Source organism: Haliotis asinina, chromosome 4 (genome assembly GCF_037392515.1).
Source record: "Haliotis asinina isolate JCU_RB_2024 chromosome 4, JCU_Hal_asi_v2, whole genome shotgun sequence".
NCBI lineage: Eukaryota > Metazoa > Mollusca > Gastropoda > Lepetellida > Haliotidae > Haliotis > Haliotis asinina.
Window position 1 is genome coordinate 57,973,510 of NC_090283.1, and position 26,142 is coordinate 57,999,651.

A 26,142-nucleotide genomic window follows, 5' to 3' on the forward strand; every position below is an offset into this window, starting at 1 on the left:
ACAGGCATCACCTAGGTGTGAGAGATCACAACAGCACTTTTTGTTGCTTCCAGATCCACATCCAGACATGAGCTATGGTGTACACAGTGCAGTTGAATACACTCAACCACACCAGAACGTGTATCAGTACACGCAGCAGACAGTACCAATCACTAGACGGCCCAGAACCTACCCTAAACCTATCGGAGGGAAATTCCCGTGCCCCGAATGTGACAAAATGTTCTCTAGTGCTGGGTCTCGACACAACCATGTGGGGGCCATTCATGATAGGCTCATATTTGCGTGTGACTGTGGAAAGCAGTACAACTACAGACAAGCACTGATTCTTCACAAAAAGACGTGTCCTCTATGGAATTATCCCAAGTGATAATTTTGGAAGCAGGGAGCAGACTTTGTCTGGAACAAGATGTTGGTGCTGATGTGGAAGGTGTTTTTTTCAGAAGTTACAGAAGTCTTTGAAAACTAGCATCCTATTGGACATGTTTTTCGGGAAGGTCTTAACTCTCAGAGTCTCAGTCATAAAACAGATTTTAGACATTTAGAGAGAATGGTTTTATGCTCTTTGTAAAATGTAAAATCACAAGAAAAATTGTTTTAGATTGTTTTGGGGATTTTCTGCCAAATATACACATCATAAATTGCCAGACGTAAAATACTTTCAGTTTTAGTTATTAATAATACTTTGTTTGATGATTTTATTTTTATTATTTTCCTTCCTGCCTCTTGGTTTACTGAGGACAAATATCCATAAAACCAGAAATAAATTTGGTCCGGTATTAACTGACGTTTTCTGATATTGTGAAAAGTAGTTGTGACTAATATCTCTAGTGCCTGCCAGTATTTAACTGATTCCCAATATCGAATATCTGTAGATGAAATAATGATGCCAATAGTTCTACAAGGCTCATGACTTATCATCAGATTATATTTCTTCCAATGACATATTCTGGCAGCAGTGTATCCTCCTGTCATATCGAGACCAGTTGTGTCATACAGTACTTGGTTAATGGCTGTTGTTGATAGAACATCATTTACAAACACATAACAAGCACACAGATGATTGAGTGATAATGTTAGACATGTAAACAATATCTCAAACCTAGGAAACTGACTCACACACAGTACCCATGCAGAGCATCGAACTTGGACCAGTCATTGTGTTATCAGCAGTTACTTTATCCACTTACCCACCCACTGGATGAAGTGATCAACTCGATATAGAGGACCATACTTCCTCCCTGTCTGCTGCCTAGTCCATCATTCAGTATATACCATCCCCTCACCATTTTTCTTGGAATTTTTCTATTAATCAGAGCTCCAGATAAGCTTTTGACCATGTGAGTATGATACCCATACTTCTGAAACTAAGTGGGTATCTATACGTTTGATGCCCACCATAAGTCTGGTTATTATTCAAATGACAAGTTTAAGAGGTGTGACACTGTTTATTCATTAATAGAAATAAGACAAAATGCACCAGGTTAAAGATGAATAATTATGGCTGTACATATGAAGCAATGATACTAAATCTCAGCAAATTTGTCATGAATATTTGAAGATGGAAAACCTTCTAGTTTGTTTTGATTGGCTTGAACTGGAACGATAAAAACATGATTTTGACGTATTGGGGAAATGCGTGTTGTTATTTTGACATAGTGTAAACGTAAATATTTAGCGTTTCTTCACACACTGACATTTATTTTAGTTGCATATTTCAACTTTCCTGTATCATAGTATACGCAAATAGCTTATCTGGAGCCCTGACATGTTTGCACACATGTAAATGCAGAATCTACTAACACCAAAAGACAAGTGATCTAATACGAGAGTATCCTGTAACACAATATTTTGTTGTTTTCAGGTATTCATGCTTTGGCTGGAGCAAGTTTATCAGTTGGCTATTCCTTACAAGAGTTCGGTATCCCTGTCTCTGGTAGTCAGGGTGGTAATGAAGGTCGAGCCAATCCGTCGTCCAAAAAACATTCTTGTCCCTATTGCCCAAAGACGTTTGCAAGTCGTGGTGCACGCTGGTATCACATCAAGGCTATACATGAACTCTCTGAGTATATTTGTGTGTGTGGAAAGCAGTATCGGTATAGCAATTCATTGGCAAATCATAAGAAGCTGTGCACAATGGCAAATTCTTAGTTGTCATATGACTGATTCATGAAACGGACTGAAATAAAGGACTGTGCAGTTGTATTCCTGAGATGCAAAATACAAGGATTTGTACAAAACCTTAGCAGTCATCAGTTCTTAGTAGTCTTTCATGGGCCTCATGGATTTTTCAACAGTTGGGGGAATCTTCTGAAGTGAAAACCAACACACATCAATGTGCTTGTGAACTTCATTACTGCGGACTCAAGGTTACCTTTGGATGGACATTTTCCGTAGTATCATACACAAGATGCAATACTTGAACTGGAATCTTTTGTTGTTTTCAGATATTCGTGGTTTGGGCATCTCTTTTGGCGTGAGTCCTGCAGATATAGACAGTATTGGTCACAGGACAAGTGTGTCTTTTGAAGGTGGCGCTGTTCGAAACAGTCGAGGCCGAGTTTACCCTGAGCCTGTTGGGGGCAACTATCCCTGCCCAGACTGTGACAAGATGTTTGCCAGTGACGGCTCCCGATGGAACCACGTTGCTGCTATTCATGACAAGCTCAGTTTTGCCAGTTTGTGTGGCAAGACTTTCAACTATCGACATAATTTAGCTCGACATAAGAAAACATGTCCAATATGTATGGAGATGGGGTTTCAGCAACAACCAAGATGAAAATGCTTTGGAGAAAAGCTACTCCAATGCTTCAAGGATGTAGTGTCAGTGATGGTGTTCAGGAAGATCCCAGAGAGCGTGCATGCACGCACGCACGCAGACAGACAGACAGACAGACAGGCAGAAAGAGCACTTCTCTACCTTTAATTCCGCCTGTGCCTTTGACCACTCCAGTTGGGGTTAGAGTAAACCCACAGCAGCAAGTGCGAACCAGAATTCAACTTTTGCATGCCAGCTCATGAAATTGACGGTGTTGGTAATTGAGGACTTGCTTCAGAAGAATCATTTTGATTGGTTGTAGACATCACTTCCTAAATGAAACTGTTATGGTGAATGGTTCACAGTGTTTGTTGTGGCAGAATGGAAAATTCACTGGACTGTTCTTTTTCATGTCACCTGGCTGTTGATGTATTTGTATAATTGTCCTCTTGTTATATGCCGGAGAACATTTGATGGAAAAGTGAAAATCTAGTTAACATATTGACTGCCTCTGACGAGAATACTCGCAGTATCAATTCTAGTCTAATTTGCCAAATGAGTTGTCTTGTTGATAAATCAGTGGTGTTCTACAACAAGTTTAACAAGTTGGCAACATAGGCACAAGAAACAAATGAGTCCTGGCATTCTGTTACCACCATGAGATGATTGCTTCTTGTGTCAGATTGTGAAACTTGTTTTAAAATACCACTGGTATTGCTATGAGGTAACTCTGCGTTCAAATTTTAGCATACATTGATCTTATGAGCATACTCATGATGGCAGTCAACATGTTTAAGTTATATACCAAATCAAACAGACAAAGAAGGGTTAGTACTGGCCTTCAGCAACCCATGCTTGTCGTAAGAGCCAACTAACGAGATTTGGTGATCAGGCTTGATGACTTTGTTGACACATTTCATTATGTGCCAAGTGCATAGATCAGTGCTCATGCTGTTAATCACTGGATTGTCGGGTCCAGATTTACAGACTGGTGCCATATGGAATGTTGCTGATTGTGGCATTAAACAACAAACGAACCAACCTTGACCAAAGCCTGTTTTACAGCGACTGAAAACAGGACAAAAATAAATGTTGGCTTATGAAATTGTTCATTCGTAGATTTTCATTAATTATTTTGACTTTATTCACACATTTCACACTTATGTATATATAGAGGTAATGACAAGAGTACTATAATTGCAAGTTTTCATGATCTTTTACAACATATTTTCTGTGGGTGAAAAAGGCACCCCTCCTAAATTGTTCAGTTTGAATGGAAGTTCACATTCATATTTGAGTTTAAGTTTCACCACTATTAAAGGCAGTATATATCTCCGAGGGATGTTGGGTGTCTTCACCATAGAATGCCCCACCGTCTAAAATCAATCATATTTGTACGAGATGTTTTCATCTAAATACAACATTAAGCTAAGTTGTGTACATACATCTGTATGAACAATATCCTGATGATATTATCACAGCCTGAGGAATGATATGGTACCACAGATGGAGATACAAGTACCTTTAGAGCCGCATGTCATTGGTACCCAATTGCGCAGATCAGTGCTCATGCTGTTGGTCACTGGATTGTCTGGTCCAGACTCGATTATTTGCAGACTGGCCCCATATAGCTGGAATATTGCTGAGTGCAGCATAAAATTAAACTAACTCACTCACTCATGTGGAAGAAAATATCATCGTCGTAGATGTTTTAACTTCTATGTCGATGTAAGTATCAGTCTCATAAATGCATAGATGAAAATAAACCTTTAAGACTGTGGCTTTAACAGGCTTCCATACTTTACTGGAGTGTCCAAAGGGAGATGTTGTATGGAGTTTGTTAATACCTGACTGGTATTGATCATTTTGTGATATTTCATTCTGAACGCTTAATAAAAGCATTTATCTGTTTGTTCCTGTGATTCTAGTGAACTGATTTATGAATACTGAATAGTTTGTGGTATTTGCTACTTGTATTACACATATACGCACCATTACAGCAGATACCCAGACTTTCTCAGGATTCTTAAGAATTATTGATTTGACAGACATGAATGAGTGAATATGTTTAGTTCTACGCAAGTTTTAGCAATGTTCCAGCAATACCGCCCAGGCAAACATGTAAAACGCCAGAGAACAATCAGTCTCAAGCATGAGCTGAAATTGTCTGCATTTGACACAGTGATATATACACGTCAGCATAAGTAATGCACCACCAAATTATTTTACATGACTGGCTGGAATTGAGTTTGATGAGCGTTTCCATGCAGTTTCTTGATTATCAGATAACGTTTACTGACATATACTTGGATGACAATAACAATTCTGGTTGGTCTCTCATGATTTCAATTAAAATGATACACCTTTGTTTTTGGAAATACAAACCTCAACAGAGCACATGCAACTGGGAATCAGATTAAACATCATTGAATATTTTCTAGATTTGTCTTAAAGAGAACCAAGGTGCTTGTGATAAGTAGCCTCAACATTCACTCTGTTAATCTTAAGAGTCTGCATAAATTGTTTTGATTTCAGACAAGGATCATACCAGCACCGATGGAATGAAGCCTTCGTCAGAGTATACATGGAAAACAACCCATGACATGCCCATTGTCCATTTTCCAACGTTGTCGACTGAGACGTCTAAGTCATTGATGAGAGTGCAGCAGGGTTCCGCCGATCGGTCATATCAGTGTGAAGAATGTGGGAAGACCTTCACTCAACCCTGGACCAAGAAGAATCATGTAGACTCTGTACATCGGAACATGACCTTCATGTGTGTTTGTGGGAAGGTCTATAGGTATCGCCGGGCACTGAGGAGGCACATGAAATCAGAAGGATGTAACCTCAAAATCTGACGAGAGCATGTCCAGTCACACAAAGTGCCACGATTTGCTGTGTGCTGTTGCCTCCCTTAGGCATGTAAGGATCCTATCGTACTGGTTATGTTTCTAAGACTGCTAATCATGTCCATGCTGTTCAGGTTTCAAGAAACTTCAGAGTTGCCTCCCTTAGGCATGCTAGGATCCTGTGATAACATGTTTCGTATGTCAAGGCTTGCCACCATCATGTCCATACTCTTAGAATTTCACCCAAGTAATGGATAATTAAGGCTACAATACTTCTGACATATCAACGGGATATGTTTTAACAATACTGTTCAAAGAGGATTAAATCCTCACTTTTGCTTGAAGGGATTGTAGGTTGGGGTTTGTTGTCATGCTTCAGTTTCTTAATGCTTCGTATGACTACCATTACAAAGTAACAGTATATTATTGTAATTGTTCAGTAATCAGCTCAATGATTATTCAATAAAGGTTCTGTAGAGCAATCAGAGTGACAAAGCCCTTTCTATAATCACGATGTGCACCAGAATGGAAAGTACTATTGACTGTAATCTGTATCATTATCCTGTGTTTATTAACCAGGCCAGTTTTATTTCTTGTTTCACAGATTTATGTCCTGAACCTCAAGGCAATGGGGAAACAGAATATGAAAGCACTCCCAGTCAAAGCGAAAACCCACATGATTCCATGTTAAGTTGTTTGATTTGTTCATATCAACCAAACATAAGTTGAGTGAGTTAAAGTTACACACTGATTTCAGGAGTATTTGACTAGGATTTCATGAAATTGGTCTGGCCTCACTAGTAAATATTTATCGCAGGTGTTCCCAAAAAGGTTGGTGTTCCCATCACAAACACATGCACAGGCACATCGACTGTTGACATGAGAAAAAGACATGGGAACACATATTACACTTAAAGGGAAGAAACATTTTTAATGTTACCATATAACAACATCCCAGCCATGTGACCGCGGTCTGTAAATAATCGAATCTTGACCAGACTGAAGCTTTAAGCATTTCCTTCCTTCCTTCTGGAGTAACAACAATGGGCGCCTCGTGTGTCAAGGCAGATCATTACATCCTTGAAATAATGAGTCATGTATTGTTTCACAGCATCGTGTCAGTGACTGAGTGAATGTAGTAATATTCCAGCTGTATGACGAAGGTCTGTACATAATCGAGTCTGAAACAGACATTCCGGTTATCAACAGCATGAGCATCAATCTACAATATGTAGATTAGGTAAACAGTGACATGTGCTTGTCATTATTACAATACAAGGACAGGTCAACAGCCGGACCACTCAAACCCATTAGTCACTTCTTACACCATGCATTGGTCGCTGGAGTAGAAGAATACCCCAGATCGTCACAGGTCTGATAAATGTGTCAAATCGTACTTTGATCCTTTCTTCAAATCTCTTTTTAGACTGTTTCACAGGTACATGCTTCTGATGATTTGTGAATCTGTTACTGCTCAATACCCTTTCATTTCATTTTGGTAATAGTGTGTACATATGTTTCACCTTCCGGTTGCATCATTCCTTGATTGGCAAGTTCAATAAATGAAAATGTAATGAGACTAAATATTTGTGTTGCTTAACTTTTTGTGAGGATTACATTACACAGAGGCACTATTGTTCCAACCCATCCTGGACCCTCTAAATGAGATGTACCCAAGCAATGATCACTCGATCATTAGAACGTGATCATCAATTACAAGATCAAACGCATCACGGCAGGACATTCTGACCCTGAAATAGATAGTGATATGGAATCTGAAAAAGCTGATGAAGCATTCATGTCAGCTTAGAATACACACATTTCATCTTTTAAGATTGCGTTAAATGATTACGCAGTCATTTACGATCTGAATTATTGTAGAAGTCGCTGAAGACAGAAGATTTCTGCAGTGACGAGTATGCACAGGACTAACACTGATTTGATAGTGCTATATATCGGATGCTCTTCCACGTGTCCACTCGAAGGCTCGGGTTAGAAATGGTCCTCAGCAACCAACACTTGTCTCCACCCCCACCCTCTCTCTCTCTCTCTCTCTCTCTCTTGCTTGACCGTTTGAGAATGGTTTCATGAATACATTCTGAAAAGACGCATCATATGTAGTAAAGGAACTGTCATCCATAGCGCATCCTGCCTTTACTGTAACAATAAATTATTGCTGCTGTGATAATGTCTGAAATTTACCCGGCTTACATTTCTGATCTTTCAGGAAATCCTGGAGGAGGGCGTGAAAGCATTCAGTACACAGACTACAACCAGTTCCACCTGATACAGGTGGCAAGTCCACATCCACTCAACTATGACTCGCGTCAGTGTCGCAGGTCTAAACCACCGTCAGTGAGCTGCCCCAGCTGCGACAAGACGTTCACCACCAGACGAGCCATGATGGTACATAAAGCCGCTGTCCACGACAAGGAGTCATATGTGTGTGTCTGTGGGAAGGGCTACAAATACAAGCCGGGACTACTCTACCACAAACAGCATTGTCCCATAGTCCACATTCAAAACCTCAGCGCCAGCGAATGATGAATTTCCATTGTTTACCGAAACCATTGGTAACTTGCATAATATCTGAGGGGTAAAGGCACGCCTTTAAATATTTAGTAGCCAAGGGGTATATAATCTGAGTAATGTGTTGTGACATTTGCATCCTGTAGGTAAACTGAATCTATAATGAAAATTACTGTTTACTAAAATTATGATATTTTTTTATGGGTTCACATATGTATGGGCTATTGAGTGTTGAGTGTTGGTGGTGTCCGTGCTAGCTACAGGTATGGATAACATTATGCCTCCATTACATTCACACTGCCAGATAATCTTCATTATTCTATTCTTTACTGTCAACATTGTCATGACAAACAGTGACACACCAACCAGAATGACATGTTGTGTGTTTGATATTCTGGGAGGGAAATATATTGAAGCTGTGGTATGGGTAGAGTTCTCAAGAAAGGAAATGTTAGTAAGCACATGACATATTGGTGGAGTGGAGTTCAGAAATAAACGCATTAAAATATTTGTTCGGTGGCCGTTCAAGTTAATCCCCTGAGTTTTGAAAATAAACTCACACACTTCGATGACTGTAACAGGTGCCAAACTTTACACTGGAAATAACCAGCTCACAAATCATGCCTCAGTGTATTTGAAGAATATGGCTTTATTCCCCCGTGTATCTACTCAAGTCCCCCGTTGGCACAGGAAATTACACGTATTTGTTCCACTTACCAGCACTGACAGCTAGGCTATGTTTGTTTAAAAATTGTAAACAAATACTTGGTGAAAATACGGCAACACTGAAATCACAGTGGAACACGAGTCTGTATCATTTGTCCTTATTAAACATTGCTCGTTGCAACAAAAACAAATGTGATATATAGCACCAATGTTCGAAAGTGTGAAATGGTATCATATCTAACTAGCTGTTACCCTCTCGCCGGTTGTCAAGTATGGCACTGATCACGTGACTGGATAGATCGAACGTTCAACGTAATATAACTCTTTTTCAGTATATAGCTCCCTTTGAAAAATCACCCGTGTCCATATTCATACGTAAACATTAGGAGAAAGATTATGGCAGTTGTTAACTCCAAATGTGATAACATACGCATATACATTCGGCAGGAAACGTTTTCTAAAAGTTGCAAGTTTTCTGGCAGAGGTCGCTTGAAATTTGGTCACACTGAGTGATGCTCTTACCGGCCACTGCACCAAGGTTCAAGTACAATGGTCATGACGTCATCATCGCCTGTCCTGACGTCACGGGGTTCCAGTCGGCTGAGGGCTTATTTTGATTTTTCTGGTGCGGTAATGCGGCCGCGCCCAAGTCGATGCTGTGAGATTGGTTTCCCAAATATCACTATTTTCTTATCAACTCAATACTTTTATTTACAATTAGTCATCGTATTGTAAATATATCACCATATAACATAATATTTTCAAAACATTTTCATCACATTTCTTAACAGTTTCTTTTTCTAAAACAATATCTAAGAGTACTTGTTGTAGCCTTTTAAATATGTTTCACAACTGTTACAATGCTACTGAAATGTTATGGAGAAATTCTACGTATATTTTGTCGTGTTTAGCATTCTGGACACCACCAAATCGTACAAATAAGATGTGAATGTCTCACAGCTACATCATATGTTAACTGTGTTTCAAATTGTCCGAATTTCAATGTCACTCTTGCATCAGTAATTTCATGAAGAAAAACGTTAACCTTCCCTGAAGGAGAGCGAGTTATGTTTTCATCCTTAAAACAATTTTATTCTTGCTAAAGGGATTCGAAACAGAGTTGAGCGAAAGGTCTATCCACTAGGCTACCCCCACGGTCCGCCCAGCAAGGGTTTAGGCGCAATAAGACAAGCTATGAATGGTGCCCGTCTTGTAATCCTGACTCATAGCACCACTCCCCAACCCACAGACCCCACCAGCAACCCTCAATTTATAAAAAAGGTCTATACAATAATAATGTACTTTTTTATTAGTAAGGTCCGCAGTGACGTTTAATTTTAAAACAATAGATAACGTAGTCTCAAAAGTAGTAACACAAACAACTTGAAGGGTTTTAAACCAAGATTATTCAATTGCTGATTGTATAATGAACACCCTACGAAATAACGAGCAGTTTTGGTCGAGTTACCACCTGCACCTGATCGATCAGTAATAACGCTACTCTTTACTGATCGTAAGATAATCTACTAGTACTATGTACTGTATTGAGATGTGTAAGACAGTGAGGACAGTACAGGTGATCCCATTTGAATTTTGAGAAGGAAATACAATGTCATGGCTCTGAACATCGTCCATGTGAAAACTACTGATGTCACATTTGCCAAGTAATTTCCCGGGGGTGTATATGAAGAATATTCCAGCTATATGGAGACAGTTTGTAAGTAATCAAGTCTGGGCCAGACAATACAGTAATCATGGCGCAGTGGGTAGCGAGCCTGTCTCGTGACAGCATGGCTTTGAGTTCGGGGCCAATTACATGAAACTAAACGTCTGTTTTTCACTCATATTCGCTGTTTCAGTCTGTTTGAACTATCCAACAGGTTTTCGCAGCTCTCAGCACAAACTGGAAGTAATGTCAAACACGACCCAACAGACTCGAGTCTTTCCAGTATCTTCAGGTCGAAGCGTGTACTGCTGCCGACATAGAATTCCACCATCCCAAACCCAAACACCCCATCCTCCCAAGTCATTTGGTTCAAGAATACACGTTACTTCAACACGTAACACCAACGTGGCTTCAAAACATTGTCGGAGCAGTGGGTTAGTCTAGCGGTTGAAGCATTCTCTCGTTCAACGGAAGGTCCGGGTCCCGTTGCATACATTAGTACAAAGGAAGTTTCTCGTGGCCCGCGCCTTCATATTGCTGGAATGTTGCTGAAAGAGCGGTGGGCCAGGATAGTATCCAGCGAGGTTGAGGTGTCGGGATCGAACCCACCTGTGACCGGGTGTGAAAAACCTTGGAGTCAACTTTGTGTGCAGACTCTTTTGGTGTTGTCACAAACCCCCGTGTACAGTGCACTCCCCTGTGCTCTTAAATGATCCCACGACTCATGTGATGATGGTCACACGAGTATATGTAAACATTTAATTGTGAGTACAACAATGTTCAGTGAATTTGGACAAAGAACTGTGATTAAGTTACCCAGTACACCCACCTGTGAATGGATACCTCGCCAGGACGTGATATCCACAGTACACTCAGTGCACCTTGGGGCAGCAACAGTTGTACATTCCCCGAGGAGTTGAGATTGATAATACAATGTGATGTTGAAATTGAGAGACCAATACCAGACCTGATCAGGCACTAGTTGCGCTATATAAATATCCTGTAGTATATAAAAATATGAACATGTTGGAAGTTCCCACAGTTTTTCCCAAGACTTTGTGTATAAACAGTAATATATACAGTGTGTAGTGTAGTGTGGACTGTGGCGCAGTGGATAGCGTGTCGGATTCGTATTCAAGTTCACTTTGAGACCGCTCACAGAAACAAATGTATGCATGTGTGTTTTGTGTAAAATATGTGTGCCTTGGTGCATGAACGTTTTGAAGATGTCATCAATGAAGATACGGATATACTACGTAAAGATCAGAAGCAATAAACATCTTTGTTGTCAGCTACCACCTCATACTTTGGCCTTTCGCTTCTGTGACCAAATATGTAAGAATGAGGCTAAGGCTGCCCATACAGAAAATGGAGTTGCTTTTGGGGCAGCTCCACATTTCGTGTGGACATCGCTTCCACCCTGTGAAATAGTTTTAGTTACAACTACACTACTGGTCGCAAAAGGCAGCTGGGGAGAAGAAATGTGTGCATGGATAGATGTGATGGCGCCAAGTGGTCGCCTCATCTCACTTCACCGTGCCACACCAAATCATGCCATGCTATGATATACCACATTCTGTTATGCCAGCATGCCACATCATACCATGCCATGATATATCTCATCCTGTCATGCAACCATGCCACATCCCATCATGCCATGATATGCCACATGCTCTTATGTCACCATGCCATATCCTACCATGCCATGATATGCCACATCATCTTGTCACCATGCTACACGTCCTACAATGCTATATCTGCTATGTCACATCCCACTATGTCATGTCACATCCCACTGAGATCTCACATTCCACTATTCAATGTCACATCCCACCATGCCATGTCACATCCCACCCTGCCACATCCCTCCGTGCCTCTCACATACCACATACCACATCCCACATGCCATGAAACATCCCACCACGGCACATCCCACCATGGTAGATATCACCATGTTACATCGCACCATGGTACAGCCCACCATGGTACATCTCTCTATGGTCCATTCCACCACGGTACATCCCACCACGGTGCATCCCACCATGGTACATCCTTCATGTTACGTACATCCCATAATAGTACATCTCACCATAGTACATCCCACGTGCCATATCCCACCATGCTATGTCATGATGATGATGATGATGATGATGATGATGATGATGATGAGTGTATATGTAGCCACTGATACCATGTCCAAAACTGTGCAACATTGTCCACAACTAAGCTGCCATAGTGCCTTCCTACCCGTGCGATATGAACATTCTTCCACACCCTCCATGAATACAATGTAGAAAGACGTTTTTGAGTGCTGCGACACCCTCACAAGTATATCAACTCGTTCCTGGTTGCTGGACATCAGTTAATTCCAAGGATTGCCTCTAGTAAATGGTTCAGGCGAACGGCCGGCCACTTTTCAGCGATTTGTATGCAACTTAAAAATCCCGTTATGGATGAATGGTTTGGTTTAGTTCTCACACAGCAATGTTCTTGCTTTATGTGGTGGTCTGTAAATGATCCAGACAATCCAGTGATCAACGGCATGAACATCTGTGTACGCGTTTGGGATACAATGACATGTATCAACCGATTTGAGAGAGAGCCTGACCACTCGACCAATTCTAAACCAGGATTTCCACGTGTTGTCATGAACATACGAACAGACAGACACACACACACACACACGCGCGCGCACACAGAGAACAAATACGTACATAGCTTATAAATTCCAGTCATGCTAATATAATAAAGCATGTGTGGTTGTTTTGCCAATGACACAATGTACATAGTATACGTATGTCCCACGTTGTCCAACATGTTGCAACATCAGTCGGAGTCAAGCGACCATACCGCCTTACCGGCCGTGAGATACGAGCTTTATTTACCCTCTCTGTTACAATCCATGTACAAAGAATTTCAACAGTGTTTTGTCATGTTTTAACCTTGAAAGGAGAGGAGCCAGTGTTGAATAGCCAACAAGTATTTAAATGTATGCTTACGGACCGTTCATACACTCTAAACCTATGTGTTCTAGTTTTGAACACTATGAGAACACCTTTTTTAAAAAAGAACACAGTCGGAGTGTTCTGATTTTGACACTATGTGTTCTGCCTTCAGAACACTAGTGTTCCGCTTACAGAACGCTTTTGTCCTAGGTTTCAGAACACTCTTTGAGTGTTCAGTTCAGTACAGAACACACCCTGACGCATCGGACGCTGTAACAGATTTAGAACAGAAACCTTTGAGTGTTCTGAGCCTCATTTCAGAGGACTAGTGTTCTGAATCTTCCACCAGCCTAACAAGAACGAACGAAAACAATAACAATATGAAACGATCCAAAACTTTATTAACACCTACATTAATTGTACTTTGAATACTGTTGTAATCATTTTGTCACACGTTACATCTGTGCACAGCTTACCACATCTGCAGTTACATATGTGGACATCTTACATATATGCAGTTACATCTGTGCACTACGTACCACATCTGCAGTTACATCTGTGGACATCTTACATATATGCAGTTACATCTGTGCACTACGTACCACATCTGCAGTTACATCTGTGGACATCTTACACATATGCAGTTACATCTGTGCACTACGTACCACATCTGCAGTCGCAATACCATTGTATACGCTCTCGGGTTAAATATCAAGTTAAAGATATAGTACATGGCCATGAGTTTAAGAACTGCAGCCATGATGCCACCCCCCACCCCCCCCCCCCCACCCCCCCCCCCCCCCCCCCACATTGATCACGCACGAGACAGTGTCGGCAGCTACGTGAACGGCGGCCAGAGCATCATCTTTCAAAAAAGCCTCTATTTTGGGACCATCTGAGGATTTCGTCTTCTGGGCCCCCTGAATTTCTTCCATGGTCACATCCTACAATAAAAATACAATTTCACGCTAAAATTTCTAAATTCATTTGCAAAATATGATGTTTTTTTTTATACTGAACTCGTGACACATAATTTTGAATGAAAGTACTACATGTATTTTATTTCACCCATAAATAAATATGAAAACGCTTATTCAACGGTTTTAGTCAATACAAAACAAGTTCTATTTTGTAGGAATATGCAAAAATGTGGAATATTCCTTGTAAACGCCTGCTTAATGATACGTTCCTTGAATTGCGGGATATAAAATAATGTAACACATGAATTTTAATAAACCATAGGACCTTTTTAACTTCTATTATCGACCTCTTCGGGCTCGTGTTCCATTTGGCACCTTGATGTAGTCTAGTTTTATCTTCTATGAGGTGAATGACGAGCAACATTAATTCTCAATGGATCCTAGAAAAGTTACAGCTACATTACTGTTCAATTGACCCATAGGAACATCATATTCGAATCGCGTTAACGGAATAAGCAGTGTGGTTGGAAATATATTCCTCAAATAAAACACCTCGGTCGTTATCACGAGTCAATAAATGCACAATGAATCCAGCCTGTGCATTCGAAAACGGTAATCTGCAAATATGAAGATTTTAGCTTACAAAATAAATATGTTAGTCTCAGAAATTTATTTAACTTAGGGTAATAGCTGTTTGACAAACCATCATATATTCAAATCGTTATAATTGGTTTGTATTACAAGGGCAGTAGGAATAGTGAAACACATGCACGTGCAGTAAGTCATGAGCGTTAAACTAAGGCCAACCCTACGTGTTCTCGGTGTTTCATTTAATGTGCAGACCATTGTAAATTCGTTCCCGTACAACCTTTGAAACACCGTGTGACGAATGTAGTACCCATAATGCCTTTTAATTTTGTTTATCTTGAAACAACCTTCGGCAGAATGAGACACAAAACGTGTCGCCGTGATATTTCCTGAACGGTCATAAAGGGAGATAACTTGGGATGACATATTTTCCTATAAAAAAAGATCGCATTTGAAGTATCTGTTACTATGCAAACATTCTATACAAAACAAATCTTTACGGCTGACGTACAGAACGCAGTAGAGCACTGGCGTTGTCAGTCCAGATGCCCTAAACTGCGTTGAAAGCAACCTTCAAAACTACAAGAGGAATAACATTTTACCGAATTGACGTCAAAATAGGATAGGATATGACCACTACGCATGACTAACCGGTGCTCAGAAAACGCCTAGTGTTCTGTTTTCGGACGCCTAATGTTCTGTTTTCGGACGCCTAGTTTTCTATACCGGCTGTGCAATTGAGGATTAGCCATCCGTGCGGCAGCATAATATAGTCTGTTCTTTACAAGCAATCCTAGTATATGCTACTATATATGCAGGCAAAATGTAACATTTAAATATTGCTTTGTTCCAAGAGTTGAATAATGGCGGCCGCCAAGACACATGAATCAAACGTATATACCTAGGTTATTCTAGTACTCCAGCAAATAAAGTAAATGTTTTTGTTATGTTTTGCTTTTTTGTTGTTTTTTGTTGGTTTTTTGTGTGTGTAATGAACAGCATGTGTAGAAAATACCTTGTGAAATTTGTGTGTAAATGTTTTTCTTTTGTTTGTTTTGCTTTTTTGTTGCTGTTGTTTTTTTTGCTTTTTTTTGTTTTGTTTTGGTTTTTTTCTCTGTTTGTTTTTTTTCTTCTTTTTTTTTGTAGTGAACAACATGTATAGAAAATACCTTTAGTAAATGTCCAGTATTACCACTGACAGTATTCTTTTGACTCGTGGCGCCAAACAGGTTTTGCTTGAAGCGTTGGGGAAGGGACAGCCGCTCGTATATGTTATGGTTAAGTGTGCTTGCATATGTACGAGCGTGTGTGATCGTGCGTGTCGGTGCGTGCGTGCATGTGTGTGTCTGAGGAATGGGGTGAAGGGGTGGCGGCTGGGAGTCAGTCAGTCGGTCAGTCGGTCAGTCAGTCAGTCAGTCAGTCAGTCAGTCAGTAACTCTCATGGCCTGCCCTCCCTCAAAAACATCCCTATGCATGGAAACAAACAAACAAACAAACAAACAAACAAACAAACAAAAGCAAATAAATAAGAGCCTTTAATCACATCCCTAAAACCAATGATAATCATCTCCCTACCCAATATCGGGCACACAATATATTTTATTGCTGATTCTGAAGCTATGATACTATGTTTCTCAGGTGCAACACTGTACAACATTACCCAGGCGCAAACATCTAGTCTGCCTAGTTTTATTCCCCTACCATGACTACAATGTGTGAAAGGAAGTGTTTCAGTGTTGTATAAATCGTAGGTGGTAGCAAGGCCATACTCGCCTGCTGGTGCATGAGACGACTAACCATTCTTGGCTTCACCTGGGCCAAATGTAGAGATGCTGTGAAAACCAAGCAACATGAACCACCCGGTGGCTTTATCCCCCTCACTGCATGTCTTGACCATGTACAACACCAGTTACTTGACAACATCCTCCATTTGATTGGTGTAGGGTGGAGTCAGTGAGGGGGTGGGTGAGTGAGAGGATGGGTGGGTGAATGAGTGAGTGAGTGGGAGGGAGAGAGTGAGTAAGTAAGGGAGATGAGCGATTGAGGGAGGGAGGTTAGTTTCGAAGTGGGGGGGGGGGGGAGGGAGGGAAAACAATTTTTCTTGGCCATCACAGTAGCTCATTGACTCGTGTTTTCAGAAAGTGCAGTGTGTTTTGAGTAAGAATGGTATTTTCCGTTTATTAATCGTGTTGATATAATAAAAAATAGATGTCTATGTGGCCGTTGTGGCTATGATACTATGTCCGACGTTATCCAACATTGTGCAACACAATATCGCGCCAAGCCATCATCCTTCCTGACTACACGTACGATATAAGATTCATTTCTCCCCTCCATTGATACAATGTTGTGAGTTTTTCAACAGTGTCTGTTGCTGCATTCCGCATCTCTTAAATGTGCCGGCAGCATACAGCAATGTTGGTTTGTAACAATACACATTTACCAACATGCACGAGCAGGGCAGCCAGCCACCCACCCACAATTCAGGATCATTGGGTGTGATTACGAGATTATTTTAAGGCAATCTGCTTTGTGTACAAATACTGTCAATGTGCCCCTGCCTCTCTGTATTGTAGTGTAGTGTAGTGTAGTCGAACGCCGTGAGTGCCATGGAGTGCCTCACCGTGTAGAGCAGAGAGGATACCCTGGATACCTAAAGATATCACCTCTCTTTCTTTTATTCTTCACAGTTATGAATGCATGAAGCTTTAGTACCTATGATACTGTATATCATGTTCTACACTGTACAACATTATCGAGAGGCAAACGGTCGGTCGGTCAGCCAGTCTTTTAAACCTATATGATATGAGTTACAAGTGCGTTAGGTGTGTGTGGGTTGGGTTGGGTTGTTGGTTGGATAGCATAGCATAGCATAGCATAGCATAGCATAGCATAGCATAGCATAGCATAGCATAGCATAGCATAGCGGCTGCTCTTGGCTGTTCCCCATGAACTAATCTCGCTCTTTCACTCCCCTAAACTACATTTGCTGTTAATTCGGCTTCACGTTTCCAAAATGTTTATGGCAGTGAAGTGTACCTCTCTTCTCAGTATTAGGGACACATTAGCTGAATGAAAGTAAAACAAAAGTCTGTTTGCAGAAAACCGCACCGATCAATCTTACTTGAAACAAACAGTCCTCAACAAATCCTCATAATTTTACCTGGTCAGTGGAAAATTTACGTCTCAGAATCTTATTCAACTTAGAATAAATGTTGTATAACAAATGACCAGATAGATTCAAATTGTAAATATTTTTTAATTTATGAAGGATGTCCCGAAAAACTATACCTTCTTTAATCACGTGTACGCATGCATACTTAAATATAATAAAATGAAGTACACCACTGACGGAATTGCCAACACACCAGGGTTTATTGTAAGAGTAACAATGCATGCTTCTGTTTGCTAATAATGACACCAATGTTCAATTTTGGAAGCTTTTTTCTTCAATTACTAATTTCTTTTGTGTCAGTCCGATTGTACGTGCCATGGGTGGTCATCCAGAGACCGAGTACTTAGACATGACACACACGCCCACTGTTATCTCTCCCTGAGATGAAAACAATCTCTCAGCCGGAGATCTGCCGCCAAAACTGTTGTGTCGGCGGCGTGACGTCATACCTGGCTATGATGACGTCATGACTCTGTCCCCGGTCTCGGTAGCCAGTTGCTGCTCACACAAGAAGTGTCTTGTTCACAAACATCGGCTGGGAACAGCTGCACGTCTGCCAGACCTGCTACCTTGGCGGCGTGACGTCATATCTGGCGATACCGACGTTATGACTGTGTCACGACCTTGGGCTGTGTACTAGTGGCTTGTTTACAAGCATCAGCGGCGAACGACTTTTGACAGAAACAGTCATGTAGCCCCTTGCCATACCCAAATTAATCTTCAAAGTATTGCTCTAATTATTTGATTCAAGTATCCATATTTCCTGAATGCATCAACAACACATACTTAATTGAATTGCGCACACATAAAATATTATTTATCAGGTCACGTTACCGTCGACATGTCGGTCGATGACTGTGTAAAACGTATGCTCAAAGGCATTTCAAATTTTTGATAACTGCATTCTATGAACAATAAATCAATGAATTCATTGTATCAGTGTTTCAAAGTGATGGGGATGTGGCGTAAAACTCAACTCACTCACTCAAAATGACGTCTGCGTATTTGTGGCATCCGATGCAGCTGGTTAAGGCAAAAGAATTCAGTCAGTCAGTCAGTCAATGTAAGTTATAGTATTCCGCTCTAAACCGGACAATCCCTGCAACCTTTTGCACATGACAGATATGTGTTTGAAGTTTGTTTTGCAGGTAGTAACGCAGAACACAAACACCATAACATGCCAATACAAACTTTCAAGAAACACACTAACACTTTAACCATCTTACTGTAACCGGGTGCGAATGGCTATAGTGACGACCAGACACATATTACGGGTTGTGGGATCAATACCTTTATTGACAGACACTCTGAAACACATGTTTGGAGAATAAGTACCAAGTTCACGATAAACATATACTAGTAAATATAAATAATTATATACAATCATCCCATCTCGCATATCATTTCTAACATATAAGAGATAAATCTAATATGAAAACACTACGAACAGACGCACATCAAGTAATGCGGTAGTAGTTATATTGCCATTACCACGATGACTGAAACCGCCAAGAACGATAGCTCCTCGGCACTAAAAACACGTTTCAAATACGTCGTACCAACGTACACACCGATGTAGTAACTGGTTAAGTACGTTAGACCAAATTTATCAACTATGTGATGAACGTAGATACTTCATACATATGACACAATAATATTATTCATACCCTGTGCGTGACACTGGGGTGTAGGAAAGCCACATCTCCAAAACTGAATAGAAGGCTGCTACAACGACAAGGAAACCAAAGTCTCAATATTCTAAATATGTATATATACAAAATACATGGCAAGCAGCTGCGTGTCTATAACATGGCTATACGTGAGAATGGTTTTCAGACCATGTGAATTCATCGTCCGCATGGCCATACAATGAAATTCAAAACTATTGTGCATTATCAGGTAAGTCACTGAACTACAGTGCAGAGAATAACCTATGCATAAATGATCCGGTGCAATATGAACAAATATACAAACGTACGTTTCAACACCTCTATAAGCATTGGCCTTATTTGTGAATAATACTGCATGACAGTCTAGTTACAAGAAATGCTGTGCATAATATTTGCAATTGCACCAGTGTACTTTAACTAATTTTATTATCATCAAGATCATATAACTGATAATAATAACACTGTTATTTGGTGCAACACATATATACAATACTTGAAACATTGTTCCTACCTTAGGTCTGAGATGTTAGTTGTCTGTTACTCTGAAATGCGGTCGAACTGAAGTGACGCTCACATGGAAGTAGTATTTTGTGTTTTTAAAAGAACCAATCGACACAAGGGTAAAAAAAGCAAAGGACACAACACAAGTGATGACACAATCTCTTGACACCCCTTATACTGGCAATGGACTAGGAAAGATCTAAAAATAACCATAGTCTAATACTTAAAAAGGATACTAGTTGAGTTAAACTAAAGACAATGACGGCTTCAAATGAACGAAATCTTACATGACTTCATACCTGCCACATTACAACCATTCCATCTTGCAGATTTCTGGATAAATGTATTAATCACAAATGCATGTTCTGATCACACGAGGTCATCAGTCTGTCGGTGGCTAGTCGGCAAGTCAGCATTGGTCAAGATATAGGTGTATCTGGCGACCAGTTTGCGGTCAGCCAGCTTGTTTGTTGTAACAATGTTCCATGAAGTTACGCTACGTAGTTATTTTCAGCAAGAAGAAAAGTTATTTACGGCGAAATCCAGTTCTGTATGTGAGAATGTATCTTTAGCAAATCTAACACATATCTTTACAAGAAATATATAAATAATCCAGATGTTCGAAATAAAATACAGGTTTTCTGTAGCCTGAAGCATAAATTTGTAATTTGATTTTGTTTATTTTGAGAGCGGGATGCTGATGAGAGAGAAGATATTGCCAGAACTCCGGTAAGACCTCTCAATTCTTCATAACCGAGTGAACAGCCGCATTCGGGTGTTTATATAGAGATGAAAATAATAACCTAGATTCTGAACTGTGTACAATATTTTGCTCTTTGTAGAGGACTCTGTGTTTGGTTTGTAAGACCACATACAGCAATATGCCAGCCATATAACGTACGTTGGTCTGTGGCATTTCAGCTAATTACGGCCATGTTGACCAACTGGTATTTATAGGAGGAATGACGTGACTCAACCAGGTCAACGAGTCTGACCACATGATCCCGGTTGTGGTCTCTTATAACTTGTTCGCTGAAAAGCAATTGTAAGCCGAATCTTCATTGTAGCTTACAGGCTACAAATTCTACTCGCTAGGGTGCAGTCACTTACCACCTTTTGACCGTCATCTGTACAGGTTGTGTTATGTGTGTTGTCTTAGTGGTGACCTTGTGGTTTCCAAATCGAACTGTTGTAGTACACTGACTCCAGGCAAAGACCTACAAAGTGTGCTACGTACACGTCTCTTATATGCCGAGCTGGGCAGCATGTGCACTCATAAACGGACGAATCGAATCGGAACTACAGGGGTTAAATTCTATGGACCCCACGGCAGTTTAGGGTACCGTACGAGGTACTGTTCTGCGTTCTGACTCCGGCTAGGATAATATCCATGGTATATGTCTGTGGTAGTTGTGCCCTCAACGGCTCCAGCAGCCCAAACAATCATTCAGTAGCATTTCAGTGGATATGTGAACACAACTGAATTGGTAATGTTGAGTGCATTAAGTGTTTGAAAGTATTATTTCACACACATTGCCGTTTTCCGCTCTGCAGACAACCATGGGCATATCAGTGCCTTGCCATAACAATTGGGTACAAGTATCTACAGCAGGTGAGTTTAGAGTACAGAGGCTATGTCGTCAGCGCCTCCAGCTGTATGACGTCACGCCGCCAGCGATGACGTCAGGCCCCCACGACCAGCCGACCAGCCTGTCAGCTGTAGATAGATACAAAGAAAGAAAGAAAGACGTTTATCCTTTGAGTCCTGGATCTCCTTTCACAAAGCACTAAGGTTATAGTAGGTCACTAAAGCAAAAGAATGGAAATTAAGGTTAACCTTAGTAAAGGTTGCCCATGTACAGCGTGCGTACTGTGCCGTGTCGTGCCGTTGAAGTTTTCACTGACTCTCTCTCCCTCCCGCACACGCACGCACGAACGCACGCTCACTATATATCAGTATATTGTGGAACAAAGCCCTATTTGCACATCAGAAGTGTACACTACCTTCAGTCTAGCCAAGTGAAGACTACAGAGGCACAATTCTTTCCATCAGACAAGAAATGCATTTAGTGAATATGAATCGTCAACATTGTCCGCTCTAAACAACACCATCAGTATTATTCATATTTACTCACACTCCTTAACTAATTAGCGTGAGAAATTGACACAACAGCTTCAAAACTAAGGCTATTTCTTTTCCATCAGGAACATTTACCTGAACGTTTGAGTCGTTTCGCCGTGTTCGTCATGAGTGAGTGAGTGAGTTAATATTTAACGTCACATCGGCAATATTTCAGCCATATCGTGACGAGAACATGTAACACTGAAATGGATGATATATATTTCTTAAATAAACCTGTCAGCAAAGGACAGTAAAACAACCAGAATATCACAGTTACAATTTAAAACTAGTCTTGAAAGTTAAAACTAAGATCACTATTAGGACAACACAATATAAAACACGGGCTATATATCACCAACGACAGAAGGTAGATCACCATGCTAGGGACCATGGGGACTTACAGTATATTTGCTTCCTGCATGGACCCTAGTTGGATTTACATCATCCCTTCAGCCGTTAGCAATTCAGAAAATCTAGCCATAAATTAAAAGGACACGTATTCTACGATTAGAAACAGTGGAATATTTTGATGTACTTTAAATGTTTTTGGACTTACGTACCCTCTCAGGAGGACAATAATTTTACAGTGCTTTAACCCCCCTCGAGGATACAGCCACTAACACTTTAAGTTACTAATTCAAACTTCCAAGAATAAAATATTTATCTATTTACAATTCATTTAGCAAATCTAAGTCTTTTAAAAATGCAAGAATTAAATGAGAGCTAACATTATTAAAAAGATCCTTCAAAGTTTGTGAATTAAAATATTTATCCCTTGTGATGGAATATTCAACACAGTCAAGCAGGACATGCTTGACTGTGATTCTTTCATCACAAGGGATACAAAACGGAGGATCTTCACCTTTTAATAGATAACCGTGAGTATACCTCGTATGGCCAATGCGACATCGTCGCATAATGACCTCCTCAAATCTTGACTGACAACCCAAGTAAGTATAACCGATATAAGGTTTTATTTCATGTAATTTATTTATACCTACTTGAGTGTCCCACTTCTTCTGCATCAGATCACGGATATAAGATCTTATTGTAGCTTTATAATCTGAGTATGGAATAAGAAGTGGTGTCACAGATTTGTTGAGTGCTGCCTTGGCAGCAATATCGGCCATTGTGTTACCAGAAATGCCAACGTGACTAGGCAACCAACAAAAGACGATGTCGCACTGGCCAGTAGCAAGATTATTGTACAGTTCAATAATTTCTATTAAAAGTGGATGTTTACAAGAAATATTTTTAATAGCCTGAAGGCAAGAAAGAGAGTCGGAATAGATTATATACTGTTTATGTTTAGGGTGTCTTTGTATGTATTTGAGAGCCGTTAGTATGGCGTTAGCTTCTGCTGTAAAAATAGAGCTATTATTTGGTAATCTAAAAGATATTGTTCTGGATCCAATGACAGTGGCGCAGGCCACTGCTCCACCATCCTTGGACCCATCTGTAAATATGGGTTTATAATTGCTATATTTATGTTTCAATTGATTATATTCTTGTTTATACTGTAATTCATTTGTTTCTGATTTTTTAAATGTAGTTAATGTTAGGTCAACTTGTGGCTTAACTATCTGCCAAGGAGGAGAAGAAAGAAGACGGGAGGGAGCTATATGTTCCAGCTCAATGCCGGCTGAAGAAAGAAAGGGTTTAATTCTGAGCCCAAGAGGTGGAACAAGAGAAGACTTCTTGTCGTACAAATCCTCATACAGTGGATTGAACACACAGTTATATGCAGGGTTAGATTCATTAGAGTGTAGTTTAGTAATGTATTGTAAGGACAATTTAATACGGCGTTGTGTAAGAGAAAGTTCATCAGCCTCAACGTAGAGACTGTCAACAGGTGAGGTTCTGAAGGACCCAAGACAAAGTCTTAGACCTTGGTGGTGGATAGAATCAAGAAGTTTCAGGTTGCTTTTACAGGCTCCACCATATACGATGGAGCCATAATCAAGTTTAGACCGTACTAATGATCTGTATAAGTGGAGGAGGGTAGCTTGATCCCCTCCCCACTTTGAATTTGAAACAACTTTTAACAAATCTAGTGCCTTCAGGCATTTAGCTTTAAGGGATTTAATATGCGGTAAGAATGTTAAATGAGAGTCGAAAATTAAACCCAGGAACTTGGCCTCCTTTACAACTTTGATAGGGGTGCCATTTAAAGATAATTCTGGGTCCTTATGCGGCTTATATTTTCTACAAAAATGTATACAATTAGTTTTTGATTTAGAAAATTTAAAGCCGTTTTCAAGACACCATTTATTTATTTTATTTAAACGCAACTGTAGTTGCCGTTCAATAGTATGCATATTTTTACCACGACAAGAAATATTAAAATCATCCACAAAAAGTGATCCGTCAATCGAATCGTTTAAAACCTTGGATAAACTGTTGATCTTAATACTAAATAAAGTGACAGACAAAATACTGCCTTGTGGAACACCCTGATCCTGATTATAATGGTCAGACAGTTTAGAACCCACTCGGACTTGAAATTGTCTGTCTTTTAAAAACTGTGATATAAAAAGAGGCAAACGGCCTCTCAACCCAAAGTCATGTAAATCCTTCAAAATACCATGCTTCCATGTCGTGTCATAAGCTTTCTCGAGATCAAAGAAAATCGACACAGCATGTTGTTTATTGACTATAGCATTTTTAACGAAGGATTCTAAACGTACCAGATGATCAATAGTACTTCTATTCTTCCGAAAACCACATTGAATATTTGTAATGAGGTTATTGGTTTCCAGATACCAAATTAATCTGTTATTTACCATTCGCTCCATGGTTTTACAGACACAGCTGGTTAAAGATATCGGTCTGTAATTGGAAGGATCAGTAGGATCCTTACCAGGTTTGGGTATTGGGACCACAATGGCATTACGCCATGAAGGAGGAAAGTTTCCAGATGTCCATATTTTGTCAAATATATCCAAAAGTGTAACCAGACATGGTTCAGGTAAGTGTTTCAGCAGCTGATAATGAATATTGTCATCACCCGCTGCTGTGTCATGAGCTTGCTCAAGAGCAGTATATAGCTCATGTAATGAAAACACTTCATTATAGTCTTCACCGTTATCTGATTCAAATTTAAGTTTTATCTTCTCCTGTTGTTTCTGGTATCTCTGAAACTCAGGGACGTAATTTTCTGATGAAGAAGTTTTGGCAAGAGTTTCACCAATTTTATTTGCAATTTGACATTTGTCAGTAATTAGATTATCACCATCTTTGAGATGGTGAACGGCAGATTTTGAACCTTTGCCTTTAATTCTTTGAACCATGTTCCATACTTTGGACATTGGCGTGCGCGAATTAATTTTGGAGATATAGTTCCTCCAAGATTGTCGCTTACTTTGTTTAAAGGTACGACGCGCCTTTGCATTCAGTATTTTAAATCTGTTTAAATTATGTACAGTTGGGTGATGGCGGAAATATTTCTCTGCCTTTTTCCTTGCTTTTCTAGCACTTTTACAGTCTGTCGTAAACCATGGCTTTCGTACATGTGGAGTTGTAGAGGATCTTGGTATGCACTCATCAGCAATTACGTTTAAAACGTCAGAAAATACCTGAATAGGATCAGCAATATCACTGAAACATTCGGGTCTTAGTTGAGATGTGCATTGAGTTTGAAATAAGGACCAATCCGAAAAATTGTTCAGTGTTCAAGGTTCTATGGGCAGTGACTGAAACAGGAATGCTAGCCAAAGTTTGCAGTGTCAATAGGTTGGAGGCCTGCTGTTTTCGATG

The 26,142-nt window shown here is 40.1% G+C and overlaps 1 protein-coding gene across 5 annotated transcripts in view; it reads left to right on the forward strand.

Annotated features, from left to right (window-relative positions):
• LOC137281720 (uncharacterized) overlaps positions 1–26,142 on the forward strand; it is a 258,200-nt gene that overhangs the window by 53,903 nt on the left and 178,155 nt on the right. The window contains exon 2 of one of the 5 annotated variants that reach the window (XM_067813221.1): positions 2,445–3,862. The exons of 1 other annotated variant lie outside the window; for it this stretch is intronic. In XM_067813221.1, coding sequence (XP_067669322.1) covers positions 2,445–2,776 — 332 coding nt within the window. In that variant the 3' untranslated portion in view covers positions 2,777–3,862. Of the gene's footprint in view, positions 1–53; positions 426–1,861; positions 3,863–7,831; positions 8,630–26,142 lie in introns of those variants that run through there. 3 more of the 5 variants (XM_067813224.1, XM_067813218.1, XM_067813236.1) reach the window with 3 other exon arrangements.